At 38.1% G+C, this 22,051-nt stretch overlaps 1 protein-coding gene across 7 annotated transcripts in view; it reads left to right on the top strand.

Annotated features, from left to right (window-relative positions):
* FKTN (fukutin) overlaps window positions 1–15,432 on the top strand; it is a 74,950-nt gene extending 59,518 nt beyond the window's left edge. For 6 of the 7 annotated variants that reach the window (XM_047700212.1, XM_047700207.1, XM_047700209.1 and 3 more), the window contains exon 10: window positions 9,649–15,432. In XM_047700212.1, coding sequence (XP_047556168.1) covers window positions 9,649–9,862 — 214 coding nt within the window. In that variant the 3' untranslated portion in view covers window positions 9,863–15,432. The remainder of the gene's footprint in view (window positions 1–9,648) is intronic. The other variant, XR_007122292.1, reaches the window with a different exon arrangement.
* The last annotated feature ends 6,619 nt before the right edge of the window (window positions 15,433–22,051 follow it).

Consider the following 22,051-nt stretch of genomic DNA (forward strand, 5'->3'; position numbering starts at 1 on the left):
TCAGTAGAGGATGCGACTCGAGCATGGGGCTGTAATTTTGAGCCCCACATTGGGTGTAGATATTACTTAAAATAAAATAAAAATAAAAATGCTGAAAAAAATTACCTGAGAATGAATAAATGGAAGACCTTTTATTTATGTGACATAAATTATATTTTTTAAGACTGCCATATGTCTTGTTTGAATGTAATTCTATAAAGTCTTTTATAAGGTAGTAGTCCAAGAGAAATAAAAACATATTTTCACCAAAAGAGTTGACATATATGTTTGTAGCATTCTTATTCATGGTAGCCAGAAAAATGGAAACAACCCAAATGTCCATCTTCTGGTGACCAGATAAATTATACTATGTTCAGGCAATAAAATACTACTCTACAGTAAAGAGAAATGAACTGCTGATATGTACAATAGCATAAATGAATCTCCAAAATATGCTCAGTGGAGGAGATCAGAGAGGAAGAGTACATACTATGTAACTGCACGTATTTGAAATTGTAGAACAGGCAAAACCAATGAAGAATATAGTAAGATCAGTGATTGCTAGGGGCCAGGGTAGATCTACTCTATGACTTGCCAAAGAGCACAGGGACCTTTGGGAAGCAGGGTGGTAGAAGTAGTCTGTGTCTTCATTGCTGTGGTATTTACACAGGTGTATGTGTTTGTCAAAACTTAAAATGGGTGCAGTTTGTTATATGTAAATTACTTCTCAAAAAATGTATTTAGAAAAAAAGTTTATTTACAAGTTTAAAAAATTTATGGGGCACCTGGGTGCCTCAGCCAGTTAAGTGTCTGACACTTGATTTCATCTCCGGTCATGATGTCAGGATCATGGGCTTAAGCCCCACATCAGGCTCTGCATTCAGCGAGGATTCTGCTTGTTTCTCTTTTCCTGCTTCTCCCCCCCATTCATGAGCGTGCGCTCTCTCTCTTTAAAATAAATGAAGTCTTAAAAAAATTATGACTTAGAAAACCAATGTGAAGAGGAAAGAGCCCAAGATTACATACTAAAATAGAGGGATAACTGGGACCAGAGGGATGAGTTTGATCAAGGCAGGTTTAATTGCAATGATAAGCTTTGAGCCTTTTGCATCTGATTTGACAAATTAGGTAATCTGAGTTCAAAATAAAACAAGCTTTTTCTATTTAGTATAAAAGTTGAAATCATAATTTAATCTCTTTTTTAAATTATCTGATCCAAAGAGAAATACTATTAACATTGTCTGAGAGAAAGCAAGCACAGCTGAGTCTGATTGTTGATAAACTATAGATCTAATTTTTGGAAGTTATGCAGTAGAAATAAAAATGTCCTGGGGCTTTGTTTCTGGCATTAAAAAAGAGTTTTGAGCATGCTTTAAATGGATAGTTTTTGATATAGTCTTGGAGGTACATTCAAGTGTTGCATGATAACAACCACTTATACAAGCTTTAATTTGTCTACTCATTGATGATATAAATTTTTTCTTGTTTCTCCTATGGTACAGCTAATCAGTAGTAATGTCTTAGGGAGACTGCATAGCAGAGTTTAAAAGTCAGTAGGATAAATGGAATCATTCAATTTATACTGGAAGTCAGTGGGAAAATGAGGTTCAGTGGGTAGAATTTTATTTTATAAAACACGTATGTGCTGTGTATATTGCTTATATGTTAGAAGTTTGGGATAGGAGTGGAGTATGGGATGAATGAAGATCTCAGCGATTATATTCTAGTTTAGGCTCTGAAAAGTATATTAGCCATTTCAGTATTACTTTTTGCTTCTGTGTTTTCTGTGGTAGAATTTGAGGGGCTTAGTGGAAGAGATCATTTAAAAAATGCTAGTCAGCATGCTGTAACCTTGGTTCTCAAGAATAGATTGCAATTCTCAGAGAATTGGGCAAAATTGATGGTAGGGACTTAATGACTTACTGTGCACAGTAATTCCTCACTTTGCCACATTCCTTTTGGTTCAGTACAAATCACTGATGAGTGTGTCTAAAAGACATACCTAATTAACATCACTGAGTATCAGGGAAATGTAAATTAAAAACCACAATGAGATCTCATCTTAGGCCTGTCAGAATTAAAAAACACAAGAAATAACAAGTGTTTGCAAGGATGTGGAGAAAAGGGAACCCTCATACACTGTTGGTGGGAATGTAAATTGGTTCAGCCACTGTGGAAAACAGTACGGAGTTTCCACAAAAAATTAGAAATAGAAATATCATATCCAGTAATTCCACTATTGGATGCTTACCCAAAGAAAACAAAAACACTAGTTTGGAAAGATATATGTACCTCTGTTTATTTCAGCATTATTTACGATAGTCAAGATATGGAAGCAAGCTAAGGGTCCATCAATAAACAAATGTCTCAGGAAGATATAAAGAGTATACACACTACACACACACACAAACACCCACACACACAGTAGAATATCACATGACCATGAAAATAGATGAGCTTTTGCCATTTGAGAAGACATGAATGGACCTAGAGAGTGTTATACTAGGTGAAATAAGTCAGACTGAGAAGGACAAGTACCGCATGATTTCATGCATAAGTGAAATCTAAAACAAAGTAAACTAAATGAATGAACAAGCAGAAAACAGAATTAGGCCTATAAATACGGATAACAAACTGAAGGTTGCCAGAGAAGTGGGGTGTGGGGAGGTGGACAAAATGGGTTAAGGGAAGTGGGACATATAGACTTCCATTATGTAATGAATAAGTCATGGGAATAAAAGGCACAGCTTAAGGAATATAGTCAGTAATAATATAATGCCAATGTATTGGGATAGAAGGCAGCTACACTTGTGATGAACATAGCATAATGTATAAACTTGTCTAATCACTGTGTTGTACACACGAAACATGTAACATTGTGGTCACCTATACTCAAATGAATATAAAAAATAAATATAAAATCAAAGAAAATAAAAAAATAAAAGATATAGCTGAGCTAAAAGAAATTGGAGTGAACGGTGAAAAAGCAGTATTTAAACAGAATTCCCAAATTAAAGACAGATAACCAGGATAAATAAAAATCTACATCTAGATACTTCTTAAGAAAACTGTAATGTCAAAAACAAAAATTTGGGGCTCCTGGGTGCTCAGTCGGTTAAGCATCTACCTTCAGCTCAGGTCATGATCCCAGGGCCGTGGGATTGAGCCCCGCATCGGTCTCCCAGCTCAGCAGGGAGCCTACTACTCCCTCTCCTCCACTTGTGCTCTCTCTTACTATCTCTGTCGCTATCTCTGTCACTCTCAAATAAATAAATACATCTTTTTTTTTTTAAGATTTGTTTTTATTTATTTGAGAGAGAGACAGAGAGAGCAGAGAGGGGAGAAGGTCAGAGGGAGAAGCAGATTGACTGTAGAGCTGGGAGCCAATGTGGAACTCGATCCCAGAACTCTGGGTTCATGATCCAAGCCAAAGGCAGTCGCTTAACCAACTGAGCTACCCAGGTGCCCAAATAAGTACAATCTTTTTAAAGAAATTTTGTTTTCAGGTTACTAGACAAAATAGATTGTTCACAAAGGAGCAGCAAATATACCTCTAATAGTAGAGGCCAGAAGATAATGGAGGTTATTTTTCAAAAACTGAGGAGAAATAACTAAGTTATATGCAGTTAAAACTAAATTTCAAGAGGGAGGTCAAGTTAAAGACATTTACATGTGTAAAAAGATTAAGAAAGTTCACATCTCAGAGATCCATGCTTAAAGATCTATTAAAGGACACAGAAGGAAGACATAATATCTATGACATAATGGTGAACAAAAAAATGTGTACAATATGTCAGTAAATTGGTGAGCCATTGTCTATAAAAAATAAAATGACAATGTGTTAAAAAGAGAAAAGTTAGAAAGGGAAACTCTTGATGATAATAAGTTGAGGAGGAGATGATTTTTCAGTGTTGAAGGAGTAAAGTGTATCTAAGTTCTGTGTAGTAGGAAGGGGGTCGAGATTCTACACATATTCAGTTTTTATTAGAAACTCTTACAGTGAAATATATAGGTTAAAAAATAGACAGTAGCAGGTGCCTGGGTGGCCCAGTGGGTTGAGCCTCTGCCTTTGGCTCAGGTCATGATCTCAGGGTCCTGGGATTGCGCCCCATATTGGGTGGGGGAGTCTCTGCTCAGCAGGGAGCCTGCTTCCCCCACCCCTCTGTCTGCCTCTCTGCCTACTTGGTATCTCTCTCTTTGTCAAATAAATAAATAAAATCTTTAAAAACGGTAGTAGCTATTACAAATAGTAACTACTGCTAGATAGAAATATTATTTAAAACTTCCGAATATGGGTGCCTGGCTGGCTCATTTGGTAGAGTGTGTGACTCTTGATCTTGGGATTGTAAGTTCAAGCCCCATGTTGGATGTAGAAATTATTTTAAGATTTTATTTATTATTCATGAGAGACAGAGAAAGAGAGGCAGAGGGAGAAGCAGGATCCATGCTAAGTAGGGAGCCTGATGTGGTACTTGATCCCAGGACTCTGGGATCATGACCTGAGCTGAAGGCAGACATTTAACCATCTGAGCCACCCAGGTGCCCAGGTGCAGAAATTTATTTATTTTAAAAAAATTGTTAAAAAATTAACTTCCAAATAAGCAGAACAAATGAGAATTTAATAAACCTTTATCAATTAAATGAAATTAGGAAAGCTAGGACAAAGAAAAGTTATGGCAAACTGAAAACATGCAAAGATAATTGTGACAACAGTCAACACTGTAATACCACTTACTGTGTATGTGCTAGACACTATTCTAAGTACTTTATTTATTCTATGCTAACATCTCTCTAAGCTTAGTACCCTCATTTTATAAATGAAATGAAGAAGTTAAGGCACAAAGAGATTGACTAATGTATTATACCTGGTAAGAAGTGGAGCCAGGATTTGAGCCCAGGCAGTCTGGCTCTAGAATTCAAAATATGTCTAATTATAAAATTAATTACAGGAAATATTAACAGATTAAGCTAACCCATGTAAAGATGAAGATTAAAATGAGATAGAAAAACAAAACATAGCTATATAAGGCTTGGCAAGAGGCACACCTAAAGCAAAATCACACAGAAACGGTGAAAATTATAGGGATGGAAAAAGATATGCCCCAACATTATTAACTAAAGAAAACTGCTGCTGTAATATTAGTATCAGGCAAAATAGAATTTTAGGGGGAAAATATTAAAGGATTGAAAGGCCCACTACATAATTTTCCAAAGGAGTAGTCCACAAAGAAATATTGTTTGATTTTAATAACATGGTCTTCAGGGGCACCTGCATAGCTCAGTAGTTAAGTGTCTGACTCTTGATTTCGGCTCAGGTCATGATCTCAGAGTTGTGCTCAGCATGGAGCCTACTTGAGATTCTGTCACTCGCTCTGCCTCTCCACTTGCTAGCTCTCTCTCTCTCTCAATGTAAATAAATAAAATCTTTAAAAAAAAAATATGGTCTTCAAGTATGTAAATCAAAAGCTGATGAAATTCTAATGAGTATTTAACATACCCACAATTATGGTGGGAGATTCTGAAATATCTTTATTTATTTTTTAAATAAAGATATTAAATAAATATCTTTATTTAAAAAACTGCTGATTCAGGGGCGCCTGGGTGGCTCAGTGGGTTAAAGCCTCTGCCTTCTGCTCAGGTCATGATCTCAGGGTCCTGGGATCAAGCTCCTCATCAGGCTCTCTGCTCTGCGGGGAGCCTACCTCCCTCTCTCTCTGTCTGCCTCTCTACCTACTTGTGATCGCGCTCTCTCTCTGTTAAATAAATAAATAAAATCTTTAAAAAAAAAAACCAAACTGCTGATTCAGGCAAAGAAGAAATTAGTAAACTATTGAAAACATGAAGAAAATCAACAAGCTTGATTTATTGGATATATAGAAAAGTCTTCACCCAATAAATGCTGAATATACTTTCTTGTCTGCTATAAATAGAACATTTGCAAAACTTGATCATGTATTATATTAAATTTTGTAGTTCTTGTGTATTAGTGTAATTTTCAACATTAAATGTTTAAAAGATCAAAAGGAAGAAACCCTCCATTATCATTTGATGACATTAAAAACTTTTTTTTTTTTTTTTTTTTTTTTTAAGATTTTTTATTCATTTCATTTGACAGACAGAGATCACAAGTAGGCAGAGAAGCAGGCAGAGAGAGAGAGGAGGAAGCAGGTTCCCTGCCGAGCAGAGAGCCCGATGCGGGGCTCGATCCCAGGACCCTGGGATCATGACCTGAGCCGAAAGCAGAGGCTTTAACCCACTGAGCCACCCAGGCGCCCCTGACATTAAAAACTTTTGATAAATTTCATAATTAACCAAAAGTGGGGGAAAGGCCTTTTAGCAAGCTTGGAGTAAAATGGATTTGGAATCAGAAAAAAAAAAAAAAAAATGCGTGCTCTGCCTGCCTCTATTAAGCAGAATGCTAGAGGGCTTAGGCACCGGAATAGCATAAGAAAAAGAAATTAAGGATTGGTAATGAGAATAGACCATTTGTGTTGTTTTGCGGGAAATTCTTGTTTGAAAACATCGCTCTGCTGTTCCAATTCCAGAGTTTAATGCAACTTGTGTTTAAAAAGGTCAAATTCAGTTGTAAATGATGGTGTCTTTCTTTCACTTAGTCTAGCTAAGTAGTAATAATAAAAACAGTGTTTTCCATTTAGCAATTATGTTTATGGGATGTGCAATTAAACTGATGAGATTACTATATCTAACCACCGGTAAGTAGTTTTACAGATTATAAGGAATTTTGTGAGGAAAAAAATAGTTTACTCCAACTTTTTTTTTTTTTTTTAGCTCCAACCAACTCTTAATTCTAATCTTTCATGCAGAGATAAAATGAAGTAAACATGCTATGACATAGAAAATGTGAATGGAAGGATTTGTATGTGTGTGAAAAGATCCCTTGAGCTTACAAGGGTTGCCTTAGTCTGAATTTAAATCTGTTCACATTTTGGATCCTGTCCCAGAGCTCTAAAGTACACACTGCTTAGCCAAACTTAACCTTAGCTCTAAAAGCTAAGGTAATGTCGCAGACCCATGGTGTGTTCTAGTTTTAGTCATTGTTTACTGGTAACCTGGACAGAGTACATGGTATGTGGTGTTCTGTGCCACCCACCCCCTCTCTGCCTCTCCTCTATCCTATTTAACAATCAGCTTTCACATTTTATGGTTTATCTTTCTTCTTCTCCTAGGAAGCTGGAATATTCTTTTTGCTGATTGAATTGAAAATTTTTTAGTGAAAAGAAAACCACAACGATTTAGGGATGTTTCCATTTAGGAACACAAATGAACATTGGAGTTAAATTGTCTTTGAATTATTTTTCACATTGTTTATTTTTAATGTTATGGCTTTATCCATTTGAACATTTCATTGTTTAAAATACTGCTTTCGTTAAAATTTGTAGTATTCTCATCTACCATATCTATCCTGGACCTCTGATTTTTCTTTCTTTCACCTCTTTGATAGACTGTAGAGGCTAATATGTAAGAGACGAGTTTCCTGCCCTATGTTAGGGAGATAGGTCGTAATTTCTGCCTCATTTCAGCTAGAGTATGTCAACTTGATAGGATGAGACAGGTGAACATTCTTTTGACCAGTATCTGATAGGGGAGGGTGGAGGCCCATGATGGATGGCTGGTCTGATGACAAAATAAGCAATTCCATGAATATGAGTGTGCAGAATAAAATTGGGACCAGCAGATGGTGGAGCTCTGCTGTATCTTATTTCTTCCTCAGCTATGAGATTTGCTGTGGCCGTCTTTTCACAGAAGCCAGCTGGGATTGTCTATTAACTGCCAGCACCCATTGGTTTGGGTAGAAGGGACTTGTTGCTTTCTTTTTAATTTGTTCAGCCTCTCATTTTCATGTATGGCTTTATGTTCATCTGGTGGTAAAACATGATATTTAAAAGCAGAATATTACGAGAACTGACCTTTCCTGGGAGAACATCCCAGCTAGATCCCATTTCCACAATATGATTATGCTTTGACATCTGGCTCTTTCCTGTTTCTTTTTTCTTTAATCCTCCGATAATTTAAATTTCTGTGATCTCTGCTATTGTCACTTTAGATCTCATTACTGAAAGTTTTTTTCATGTGGTGAAGAGAAGAAACATTTCTCAGAAAACACCAACACAGAATATCGCGCTATAATATAAACTTAAATCTAACGAAACGGCTTGTTTTAGCTATCCTTTATAATATATTGAGTTTAATTCACTGATCTAGAGTACCTTTAAGAAACATATTTTGGTTTAATTTCTTAAGCTTAGCTGCTAGTTAAAATAGTTCCACTAGACATAGAGTAAAATTCATTATAACTAACACTGCCTGAGCTGGTGTAGAGATTCTTTAGCATTTGAGACGAAAGAAAGCCAGGAACTACAGGTAGGTTCATGGGAGGGACAGAGGTCTGGGAATGCATCTTGGAGTCATGCTTGCTGTCTTCCTTGGGAAGTCCAGGTTATGAAAGAAAAGATTCGCCTCACACATATGCTGCTTATTTTAGTGTTCTGTAGAGTCTTTCAGTAGCAGTTTGAATTTAATGAGGATTTAATGATGTGTGAACTGTTAAAAATAAGAAAGTAAGTTTGTGGCTGAGAACAGAGATTTAAAAAGGGCAGGTGGTAAAATAATAGAGCAGGAAGAATGTGGTTAGTATAGCTGTCTTTAAGGGACATCTTGTTGAAGTACAGGACATCCAGACGTTAGACCTCTATGCCTGCATTGGACGAGGGGGCAGGGGGTGTGAAGCTTTCCTCAAAAACCCATCTTAGTGCATACTACCATGTTCACATATCCTGAGAAATTTTCACTGCAGTATGAGTTAGGAAAGGAGTTTGAAGAATACCCTGGCTGACCCAGGGAGTTTCTTCTTTAGCTAACTAAGCTAAGTAGGTTATCAAAAGCCATCTAAAAGCACAGTGAAACCCGGGACTCAGGAGTTAATAAGACCTGCCTCAAAGGCACAAGCATATGTGATGCTGTTGGAGAATGTCCTGTACTGCCAGAGTTGATTCAGGTTCTCTGGCAGACTAGAAGAGTCGTTTCCTTTCACACTGCTACATGTGCCTCCCTCTGTGTAGGAAGAATCGCAAGTATTAGAAATGTATAAAGAAAAGAATTGTATGTATTCATTGGTTTACCTGAGATGTTTAAGGAATGGCCACAGCCAAATGCAAGTCCTTCCCTACAGTTTTCTGAGATGTATCATTTTCCTCTGCCTTTTGGGTGCTTTTGGCTTTGACTTCATTCTCAGACAGTCTTTCCCTGCTGTTAGATAACAGATGCTCAGCTTGCATCCCACCAGCTTAGAAACCTCCGCAAAAAGAATGCCTCTTTCTTCGGTGTTTCAGCGGAAATCCCAAAGCTGACTTTTATTTGCCTAATTTGTGTATATTGCTATCCCTGATCCAATCACTATAATGTACTGGTCAGGCCTGGATCTTTTTTACCCATCTCTGGGGATTGGGGATGAGGATGCTGTTAACTTTATAAGAGGAAGGGGATGCTGAACAGTCAGAAACCACGAAATGTCCACTGTATCTCTCCCCAAAGCTATCTGATGGGAGAGAACTTTCCTTGGGCCCAGAGTGCACTAGCAGCAGGGTTCTTTAGAGCGAACTTGTACTGTTGAGCCTAACTCCTCTCCCCATTGCCTCTGTTTTGCCGCAGATACCTGTTTCCCAAGTTTACACTGTGCTGGACTGAGTTTGTAGACATGAAGATTCATGTGCCCTGTGAAACTATTGAGTACATTGAAGCCAACTATGGTAAGACCTGGAAGATTCCTGTGAAGACATGGGACTGGAAGCGCTCTCCCCCCAATGTGCAGCCCAATGGAATCTGGCCCATTTCTGAGTGGGATGAGGTTATCCAGTTATACTGAGACAGTAAGTTGAAATGGTAGAATTCCCCTTCTGACACAAAGATGGATAACTGTTTAAGAAGATAAATCTCTATTTGTCACACGTAAGTAGGGCCAAAGATATATGTCAAGTCTGAAGATGCAGGAAGAGTCCTAACTTCTGAGCCATGTGATTTAGTTCTCTCATTTTCTTTTGTTAAGGAGTCCCTGTACACTGTCCCAGGTACAGTGCTAGGTTTGAGTGGAGAAGCAGAGATGAGTGACATCATACCTGTCTCTCTTTCCCTTCCCTTTGGTAAGCACCTCAGTTTTCCTTTGAGGGAAACACCCTTACCCTTCGAAGCTCTTACAGAATATGATATTCTTTCAAAATGTTAGATAACGTTTGGACTGGAAGATGGGTTCATCAGGCAAAGCTAATGAAGGATATACCAGTAAAAAAAGAGTAACCCATTCCTGTAATCAGCAGTTAAGCTTGTATGTTAGTGCTGCTTTTAAGACTGTAGAGTTGCAGTTAATATTTAAGTGATCATACTTTAGGTGGCATCAAGAAAGGATGCAAGCAGATTTCATTTTACAAGCAGCCCCATTTGGAATTAATTTAGAGTACAGAGCATCATTCTCTAAGAATGAGAGCTGCTTTCTAGCTTTGTCAAAGATATGCAGATTTCTGTAATTTCCTATTTTCATATTTGAAATGAAAAGGAAGCTTGTGCTTGTGTGATGCTTTAATTTCCAGCCATTGTGAGAATATTTTCACTGACCTCTATAGCACTTGTTAACAAATCATTCAAGCAAGATCATGCTACCAGACATGATTTTGAAAGGGTTGTGATTTCACAAAACTTACTTCACTTGTTTCATTCCCAACCATCTGTTAGGTAAAAATATGAGCTATTCATAGACTTTAATATTTTCTAAACTTTTAATCCTTGTACTCCCAATTTTGATGCTAACACTAAAATATTAATAGAAATTACCTGTAATTTTTCTAAGATGTACTCTTCTGTGTATTCATTCATCAATTCCAGCTCCATATTTTTCATTTATGGCCTATAAACCAATTTAAATGGCATATAAGCCTACCTGTTCCCTCTCCTCTATACTATATCACATCTCCAAAGTGAAGATCAATGGCAAATCTGACAAATGCTTTCTCCGTCATGGTATTTGTAAAGTTTGTGTCCAGTCTCATTGTTCCATCTAGATGTTCTTTCTGTTGCCTATTGATGGGATAAAAACTCAGACTTCCCTTTATTAGCTTTATCAAGTACCACCAATTTAAAACCCTTCAGTTTCCTTTTCCCCCACTCAAGATATGTTTCTGAGTGGGCTGGGATGGCCCTCTCTCCTCCATTTCTTCATGAGTCACTTTAATGATATATTCCAAGAGAGAGGTAAAGTTATATGTAGGTACAGTAAGCACTGCTATCTTTTTCTTTGTCTAGGAAAGGAAGCTGGGTCTTATATTTTATTCAGGCTGCTTAGGACAACTTTCTGGACAAAATCCCAGACTTTCCTCTAAAACCAGAGAATAATAAGAGTGTCAGAAATGGAAACCAGAGAGTCTGAGGGAATAATAGGCTGACTGAGTTTTCCTAAAACAAAGTTGAGAAAAGTGACCTACAACCACCCACTCTATATTTTCAAAACACCAGAAACTTTTTTTGATAAATGATAACCACTGATCTTTCTCTCTTAGGACAAGCTTTCAATGTGTACTCATTGTATCTTTTCATAACTAACATAATGGGGTTTTCAGGGACTCTTATAGATTACCAGTAAACTTGTCCCCAGATGATAGGCCATTGTAATCAGCTTCTTTTTGCTGGAAAATTAGCCCATAGAAATCACACCCAAATTCTAAAGAGCCAATCCTAATTTTATTTTTCATAGTTGAAAAAATATCAGATACTAATAGTGTTTCTGGGTAAAATCTGCCATTTAGTGAGGACCATTTTCTTGTGCTCAGCATTTAGAAGTATATATATACTTAAGTGCATACACATTTCTGCCCATTTCAAATTGGGGCTTCCACTGTTTGCCAGGGGGTCCTACCCACCCCTATTTAGGTTATTTTTCTTTTATCTATCGCTGGAGCCCAAGGTCTTGAAGAATCCAAAATCTAAGATATCTTGGCTACATTGACAGAGATTCTGTATCTTTCCCTCCACAGCCCATTGGCAGCTGAAATACCTATCTTGACTACCTTCTGGTTTTACAGGCTTCTGCTTGGTTCCTACCCTAACTTGAGGGTGTGAAAGCCTTTCCCCAGACTCTGAAGGCTGGCCTTGCTTCTGCTACAGGTTCAGCCATACTTTATTCTGTCCTCCTTGACAATCCTTAACTGTGCACAGTGTCCAGTGGCTCTACCATCAAACCTCATCAGATCAATTTTCTTTTTCACCTGAGTATTCCAACAACAATTCTCCTAGTATGGCCACTTTGAGGTCCACTCTGTCTATTTTACAGGAGAAAACCTCTTACATTAACTAAGTTAGGCACCCATGGCTGTCTCCAGACAGATCCTGAGAGGCAAGATTGATAACCCTTCATTTGACAACCACATGGCCACTCGGTCCTTCTCTAAGTGGGGAGCCCTTGGCCTTCTCCCCTCTGCTGCAGCTCCTGACTTCTGGTCGCTGGAATAAAACTGCAGTATAACTGCAGTTCTTAAAATCTAATATGTCTAAGAAGCTGGGCAGTGGTATGGCCAATTTCTTTGATTCACTAGCTACAAACCCTGAAATTTGACCACTAGATGGCAGAATATCTACCACTATCTTCCTAAACAAGTTTACTCAAGTGAAAATCATTTGCTCTTTTCTTTTCTTTCTTTCTTTTTTTTTTTTTAAGATTTTATTTATTTATTTGAGAGAGAGGGAAACAGAGTGAGAAAGAGCATGAGAGGGGAGGTTAGAGGGAGAAGCAGACTCCCCATGGAGGTGGGAGCCTGAGGCGAAACTTGATTCCAAGATCATGACCTGAGCCAAGGGCAGTTGCTTAACCAACTGAGCCACCCAGGTGCCTCATCTTGCTCTTGAGTCTTAAAAGCTATAGGGATCACATTCATTCTGTGCCTTTTATTTTATAGCTAAATTAACAAGTGGTAGCAGTGACTTGAGAAACACCTGAAGTTAAAACTCAAGAGTGCCATGATTTTGGCCCAGTTCCTATGTTATTGCATCACAACACAGCGTTTTTAACTCTGCTTGAGATGCTTCAAAGAGAAGTCATCCCATGCCTCAGGAGTCAGTTTCAGGGTGTTTCTGCCATTCCCCACTTAATAGGTTTTTGCTCAGATTGGGAGCCTTAGGTGACAAAGAGATCAAGAAGGAGTATTTCTTTCTTGTCCAAAATACTTAGGCTATCTTCATACCTTTAACTGCAAAATGCCGTATCTCCAAAAGGTGAAATAGTTCATGTTTGGAGACATCAGCCTTTGATCATAATACTCTTAATATCCAGGAGTACTTGACTCTCTTAAGCTCAAGATGTGTCCCATTGCTACTTCATCCCTTCTGCTTCCCCAGGAAACCATTAGCTAAGCACTCATTTCCAAAGAATCCTTCCTCCTTCCCTTATTGATACTCTCTGATGGATACAAGTAGTTGAGAATAAGTTGTATTCATTGCTTTTCTTCTTCGTGACCCCAAACCATTGTATCTAGCCTTAACATGGCTCCAAACTTCAGATGGCATATAGGACAGCAAGGTGTTACATAGAAGAGCAGTGGTTTGTAGACTGGGGAACAGAGCTGCATCTGGGAAAGACACTTGGAATGAATTCCCACACTCCAGCCTAACACCTCATCCAGTATCACAAGCCTAAGGCTTCACATGTTTCTAAGTCTCTCCCAAGTTTTACTTTCTGGAAAATGAACAGTTCTTTCATCCTTAATATTATAAATCCCCACGGGAAAATTTTCCTCAAAGACTAGTCAGAGAAAGTACCACATTCCCAACTTCTAATATATAATTATCTGGAAAAACTCTAGTTCCTGACCAGACAAAAGGATATCTTTGAAGAAATGTCCCAGCAGCAAATTGTCTTTCCTCCTCTTCCTCTCTCATTAAGACCTGGCTAGGTCACCTCTGACATTTCACTTAAGGGAATCAGCATGTTGGTGTAAAAAGATCACAAATTTCTGAATTAGGTCCGATTTTGCATCACAGGTTCATCATGTGGGATTTGTGGCAGAAGACCTCTCAGCCTCAGCTTCCACATGAGTAAATTGGGGAAGTGTGTACGTCTCAGGGTTTTTAGTTAGGATAAGATGGAACATAAAGTGCTTAGCATCAGGCCTAGGATTAAGTAAGTACTCAAGGAATGTTCCGTTTCCTATTTCCCAGTTGCTTTTCTAATTATTGTTCAAATGGGATTTAAAAAAACTATGGTTCAGAATACAAGCCTTACTCGGGAGGTTGGGTAACTGAATTTAATTTACTTAGGGAAAAAAAATTGTTTCATTGTATCAAGGCATTAAAGGACAAATTATATGGTTCATGAATTCAGAGACATTACCAAGTTGCCTCCTTCTCTAAATAGAACTAATATTTTCATTTTATTGGTCAAGCAGTTGTCTCCTAAGGTCTCCTTGTATGATCCCTTATGTTGCATAGTTCCTTGGTCCCAAGCAATTCACTCTCTCTGCTTCCCTAGATTTGGTACTTGTTCTGCCCTGGACTTCTTCAATATTCTAGCTTTTTCTAGAGGTAAAACCTCATCTCTTTGTTAGTAAATCTCTACCCAGCCGCAGATATAAGTCATGATTTTCAGAGGGAGAGAACTTGGAATCATTAGTTTCATATAACTATCTGTGCTGATGAAGGTTTATATCTGTGTTTGAGTAAAGGAGAATTGAAAACACTCACTTCCACCTTCTTCCATCAGATTTGTGTTTCTGTCTCAGGCAAGAATCTACAGGCCTTGTTTCAAGCTCTTTTAAGCTTCTCTGCACAAACTAAAATCTAATTATCGTTTATAAGTCAATCAGATCAATTCACTAGTGAAAGCTTTTCACAGGACCAGTAGGCAGGTCTGCATTTTTCTAATGAGAAATCTGTGCTTCTGTATTCCCAGAACTTCTAGTTAGAATGCCCCTTTGCCATCCCCCAACCCAACCAAATGTAGAGATGATGTAGGAACCTCTTAGCCAACCAAGCTGCTACACACTTAGGAGCAGCTCTCACAGTGGGGTTGAAAAGGATTATGAGGAGAATTAGAAGTAGTGTATCTTGTTGTATAAAACAATGTACTGTCTCATGCACCATCAAAAAAAATTACAAGGTTTTAGGTCTTTTGATGACTCATTCAGAGCATGGGTTTGTTAAATGAAAATCCTATATAGCTATTTGTGTGCTCCCTCTACTTCATAAGCAGAAAAACATGTATGTGGATTTTTTAAACAAAATGATATTTTAAACATGGGTAAATTTCGGTGTATGCTTACCAGTTGACTATTTGGTTTTATCTTCAGGTACAGGTAGTTTGTGGTACTACTGAAAAAACCTTTAATATTATTATTTTGATCAGAATTTGTAATATATAATCATTCTGGGATGATGAATAAAACTTTTTTAATCCCTTGAGATGTTTTGTATTTATTCTTGAAGTTTGCAGTAGATATTAGCCACTAATATTAATAAGCAGTCTGGTAAAATGGTAAATCTTGCCACCAGTACAGTATTTCTAAGATTAAGGTAAAATGAAATCAAATGCATTGACCCTAATCAGATATGACTGGGGGTCCTTTATAAGAAGAGATTTAAGATACAGACAGGCACAGAGGGAAGACTATATGAAGATTAGGGAGAAGATGGCCATCTACATACAAGTCAAGGAGAAAGACCCTCAGAAGAAACCAGCTCTACCAACACCTTGATCTTGGACTTCTAGCCTCCAGAACTGTGAGAAAATAAATGTTTGTTTTAAGCCACCCAGTCTGTGATACTTCATTTTTTTTAAGATGTATTTATTTATTTGAGAGAGAGAGAGCACACTAGCACGCAAGCAGGGGAGGGGCAGAGGGAGAGGAAGGAAGAGGGTCTCATGCAGACTCCCTGCTGAGCTCAGAGCCTGACACAGAGCTCCATCTCATGACCCTAAGATCATGACTTGAGCCAAAACCAAGAGTCAGACACTTAACTGACTGAGCCCCCCTTGCACCCCATCTGTGATACTTTATTAGGCGGCCCTTGATTAATGCAGTAATCAAGACTGTGGTATTAGTAAAGAGATAGACACACAGATCACTAGAGCAGAATAAAGAAACCAGAAACTGACACACAAATATGCTCAATGGGTTTTTGATCAAAGAGCAGAAGCAATGCAGTAGAGGCTAGGCTAGCCCTTTCAACAACAACAAAAATAACCTGAACTTGCACCTCATACTTTAAACAAAAATGAACCCAAATGTCTCCTGTACTTAAATGTAAGACTATGAAACTTTCAGGCGAAAAAAAAAAAATAGAAAATCTTCATGATCTAGAGTGAAGCAAAGAGTTCTTTCTTAATATTTGATACCAACCAAAAGCACAATCCAAAAAAGGGAAAGTTGATGAACTGGACTCCACCAAAATTAAAAACTATAAAAGCCTACAAAGAGAGGCTGTAAAGTCAAGCCACAAACTAGAAGGAAGTATTTGCAAACTACATAGCTGACAAAGGAGTAGCATCTAGAATATAGAAAGTACTTGACCCTCAAGAGCTTAGAAAAATCCACTAGAAAATGGGCAAAAGACATGAACAGATATTTCACTGGAAAAGATCCACAGGTGATAAGCAAACCAAAAAGACATTCAGGACTGTTAACCAACTAGCCAAAAGCAATCCAGAGGAAAAAAGAACAAAGATGGAGGCATCAGATTTGCTGATCAAAACAGTATAGTACTAGCATAAACATAGACACCTAGACCAACGGAACAGAATTGAAAGCCTGGAAAATAAACCCATGCATATCCAGTCAACTAATATATGATGAGGGAGCCAGGAATACTCAGCAGGGGAAATACAGTCTCTAATAAATGGGGCTGGGAAAATTTGGATATTCATATGGAAAAGAATAAAACTAGACTCTTGTCTTCTACCACTCAAAAAATTAACTCAAAATGGATTTAAAAACATGAATGTAAGGCTTGAAGCCATAAAACTCCTAGAAGACAAGGGGGGAAAAGCTCCTTGACATTGCTTGTATCAGTGATTTTTTTGGATATGACACCAGAAGCACCAAAGGCAACAAAAGTGATAATAAACAAGTGGGACTACATCAAACTAAAAAGTTTCTGCACAACAAGGGAAACAACAGAATGAAAGGCAACCTATAGATTGGGAATAAATATCTGCAAGCAATATATCTGAGAAGGGGTTAATATCCTAAATATATAAGGAACTCCTACTCAATAGCAAAAATACCCCATAATTCAATTAAGAGTGAGCAAAGAAACTGAGTGACATTTTTCCAAAGGAGATATTCAGGTGGCCAACAGGTACATGAAGAGATGCTCAACATCACTAATCATCAGGGAAATGTAAATCAAAACCTCCCCCCTGTTAAAATGGCTGTTATTAGGTTCTTTCCATAGTCTGGCTATTGTAGACATTACTGCTATAAACATTCGGGTGGACGTGCCCCTTCGGATCACTATGTTTGTATCTTTAGGGTAAATACCCAGTAGTGCAATTGCTGGGTCATTGGGTAGTTCTGTTTTCAACATTTTGAGGAAACTCCATGCTGAACAGATGAATGGATAAAGAAGATGTGGTATATATACCCAATGGAATACTATGCAGCCATCAAAAGAAATGAAATTTTGCCATTTGCGACGACGTGGATGGAACTAGAGGGTATCATGCTTAGCGAAATAAGTCAATCAGAGAAAGACAACTATCATATGATCTCCCTGATATGAGGAAGTGGAGATGCAACATGGGGGGTTAAGGGGGTAGGAGAAGAATAAATGAAACAAGATGGGATTGGGAGGGAGACAAACCATAAGTGACTCTTAATCTCACAAAACAAACTGAGGGTTGCTGGGGGGAGGGGGGTTGGAAGAAGGGGGTGGGGTTATGGACATTGGGGAGGGTATGTGCTATGGTGAGTGCTGTGAAGTGTGTAATCCTGGCGATTCACAGACCTGTGCCCCTGGGGATAAAAATATATGTTTATAAAAAAGAAAAAAAAATTTATGTCTAAGAGAAATGCTAATTCATGAAATTATAAACCTGCATGTAACATTTTGTGGAATGAAGTAATTTTGATTAGTTAAAATTTTAAAAAATGGCTGTTTTTAAAAGACAAGAGCTAACAAGTGTTGATGAGAATGTGCAGAAAAAGGAACTCTTATTCATTGCTGATGGGAATGTGAATTGGTGTAGCCACTAGGAAGAATATGAAATTTCCTCAAAAAATTAAAAATAGAGCTACCACATGATCCAGCAATTGCACTTCTGGATATTTATCTGAGGGAAATGAAATCATTATCCCAAAGAGATTTCCACACCCCCTGTACATATGAATGGATAAGAAGATGTGGTATATACAGAGAATGGAATATTTCTTAGCCAAGTAATATTGGGTCCAAGAAATAAAAGAGGGAAATTCTGCCACTGTGACAATGTTAGTAGACCTCGAAGGCATTATGTTAAGGGAAATATCAGACAGAAAAATAATTATATGATCTCATTTTACATGTGGGAACTAGAAAAACCAAACTCAGATTGGTGATTGCCAGAGGCAGAGGGGGTAGGGACTGGACAAATTGGATGAGAGTAGTCAAAAGGTACAAACTGCCTGTTATAAGACAAATTTGGGGGATATAATGTCAAGCATGATGAGTAGAGTTGACAATAGTCTATTGTATATTTGAAAGTTGCTAAGACAGTTTCATCACAAGAAAGCATTTTTAGCTATGTGAGGTGATGGGTATTAACTAAACTTGTAGTGATCATTTCACAATACATATATCAAATAATTATGTTGTATACTTTAAACTTATACAATATTGTAGGCATTTATATCTCTATAAAACTGGGGGAAATGTTGCCATTTTTCCTTGTCATAATTTCTTCCATGAACACCTCCTGAAATATAACTGAAGCAAATATTAATAAATCAGTCCTTGCTTAGCTGATAATTAGAAAGCGTTTTCTCTGTTGTCGCTGGTATGACAAGTGACTGTGATAGGGGAGCTTCCAGGTAGTTTATCCTCTGCCTCAGCTCTGCTTCCTCAAACTTTGTGTTGTGGAGGCTTTTATTTTTTTGCTTTGGATGCAAACATACAAAATCTGGATTTCAGCATATTCCTCTCCCAAAATGTAGCATTTTCTAGAAATGTTGTGGAAACGTCCATCTTTACTAAAAGTTAGCACACTTTTATCTCTAACCTAACTTTATAACTTTACTGTTCTTCCCATAAAGAATGTTTCCCTAGGACTATTCTCCCCCTGCAAAGCTATCTATAAACTGCTGAGCAAAGGTGCTAAATGTAACAGCACTTTCTGGAGGGAGTCAAAGCTATCATTGATAATAGAGAAGTAAAAGGAGAGAGCTATAATATTGATTATTAATACAACTTTTTAAAAAGGATGTTCAACAATGTTGATCAGGAAAATGCAAATTACATCACAATGACATCACTGCACACCTATTAGAATGGCTAAAATTGTAAATAGTGATAACAACAAATACTGTAGTTGTCTCTTTTATGGTTTTCTTTTTGCATGTGTACTGTACCCTATGGTTTGTACTATGATTTTACTAGAGACTACCCTTCAACAATGTATAAAAACTCGTATAACACTCTTTATAAAAAACGTAAAGGAAAAATCTCGTCACAATTTTTTAGAAGACAGATTTTTAGGTTTTTGTTTTGTTTTTCTCCTTTCTTTCCTCCAGTTCTTCATTGATTTGCTCTGTAAATTTAATAATCTTCTTTAAAATTCATTTTTATTCTTTTGTGTCATTTTTAGTTGACTTTTCCCCAATTTGATTTACCAGCAAAACTCCTTTAGCAGCTGGTGTCATTATTCTTAGGCTTTTGTAAGTTTAATTGATTTCATATTTATCACCAGGCTTTTTTTTTCCTCACCTAAATTGTTTAAATTCCATCTTTTTCTATAGTTTAAGTAATTTGGAGAATATTTTTTTTTAAGATTTTATTTATTTATTTGACAGAGAGAGATCACAAGTAGATGGAGAGGCAGGCAGAGAGAGAGAGAGAGAGAGGGAAGCAGGCTCCCTGCTGAGCAGAGAGCCCGATGCGGGACTCGATCCCAGGACCCCGAGATCATGACCTGAGCTGAAGGCAGCGGCTTAACCCACTAAGCCACCCAGGCGCCCTGGAGAATATTTTCTAGTGAATATTGCAGGAAGGGTGATTGGAGGACTAATTTTCTGAATGTTTATTACCACGAAATGTCTTTCAGGTCACTTAGAAGAGTGATAGATGTAGTGTGCAGGAGTTTGTTTTGGAGCCCAAACTGCAACCGTCTGATCCGTCTCTCTGACTTCACAGACAAAGGGAAAACCTTTGCTCTTAAGAATCTGTCCTCTCCTCGTATCATGCCAGTTATAATTTACTAGGAGCCATCCTTCCCCATATTCTAGTGGAAGACCAGAGTGTCTATAGCAGTGCTGTCCAAACAGAGCATCCTGTGATGCTGGAAATGATCTCTGTCTGCACAGTCCAATACAGCAGCCACTAGCCACATGTGACTACTGAGCACTCGAAATGTGGCAAATGTAACCAAGGAACTGAATGTTTAATTTTAATTAGTTAAATAGCATCATGTAGCTAGCAGCGAGCATAGATAATGCACATCCAGAGTGTTTGATGGAACCAGGAAGGGCTTTGCTATTGTATAAATCTGGACTCAAATCCAGGGGTGTCACTTCCTAGTTTTGTGATCTTGGGCTAGTTATTTAACTTCTGAGTTCCAGGGTTGGTTTTTTTTTGTTTGTTTTGTTTTTAATCTAATGGGGCTAAGATTAGTATCTACCTATAAGGGTTATTATAAGAAATACAGGAAATCCACAGCATCTAGTACACCGTTTAGTACATAGTAGATGTTTAATAAGTGAGAGCTATTGTCAATATTATCTTTAGTGGCTTTTATTTCTGCTTTTGGAATAAATCCTATGAACTTATATTTTCCTGATAAACCCAAGTAATAATTTTTCTGTAAGATTAGGTATTTAAGAGTTCTCCTGGGTATAGGGCCCTGTCCTGAGGTCTGGTGATAAGAAATGACTCTGGCCTCCAGGGCACAGGTGCATGCTTTTTTGGGGAGACAGGACATGGGATTAAAACAACACTTAACAGAATTGATTCACAAAGACCAAGCTTAGATAAGTAGACCAAAGTTCCCGGCTTTGTAGAAGGCAGCCTGAGCACCCAAGCCTAGAAAAAAGCTCCACGAAAGAGGGCAGGGAAGGGACAATGCGGTGCAACTGGATCTTAAGGCATTGTTAGTGAAATGATCAGTGGAATCATGGCATGGGCTTTATAGGACGGTACTTAAGACCACCTGGTCTTAGATGGATAAATAGAAAAATTAGACACACAGACACACATACACACACACACACAACTAGAAAAGTGGGAAAGGAGCAGATTGGGGGTGAAGGACTGAATATCCTGCTATGAAGTTTGGAGAAGAGAAAGCGTAGAAAGGTTATTTGAATAAGAACATCATGTCTTTAATGAGCACTCCTGGCTAAAGTACTATCCAACAGGCACTGTGTTGAGAGCTGAGGTTCATTCGTTGACTCAGCAAATATTCATGAAAGCTAGAGTGGGGATTTGGGAGAATTTAAGTTCCATGAGACAGATCTCAGAAACCCTGGGATCCCTACAGTTTCAGAGATAGAGGACAGAGGCTTACCCAAGTGGGTATAAGATGCCAAGTGGATCAGGTAAGGTCACTCTTAGGAATTCCCAGCCAGCGCCAGACACAGACACAGGGCATCCGGGAACAGGAAAAGCGCAAGGCTGAGGGGCACTGGGTACTGTTCTGGGAAGTGGGGCTCAAGAGCTGTGCTGTGGACCACAGAGAAGTATGACAGGACTGAGGTGGGGTGTGATCTAAAGAATTCAGGGAATTAGAGAGCCAGGGCAAAAGCTTAGTCAGATGAATTGGGGCAGGAGAGTTGATAGTGAGGTCCCGGGTTCTGGAGAAGTATTAGAAAAGCAACTTCTGGAAAGGGGGTGG

Source organism: Lutra lutra, chromosome 13, assembly GCF_902655055.1.
Source record: "Lutra lutra chromosome 13, mLutLut1.2, whole genome shotgun sequence".
NCBI lineage: Eukaryota > Metazoa > Chordata > Mammalia > Carnivora > Mustelidae > Lutra > Lutra lutra.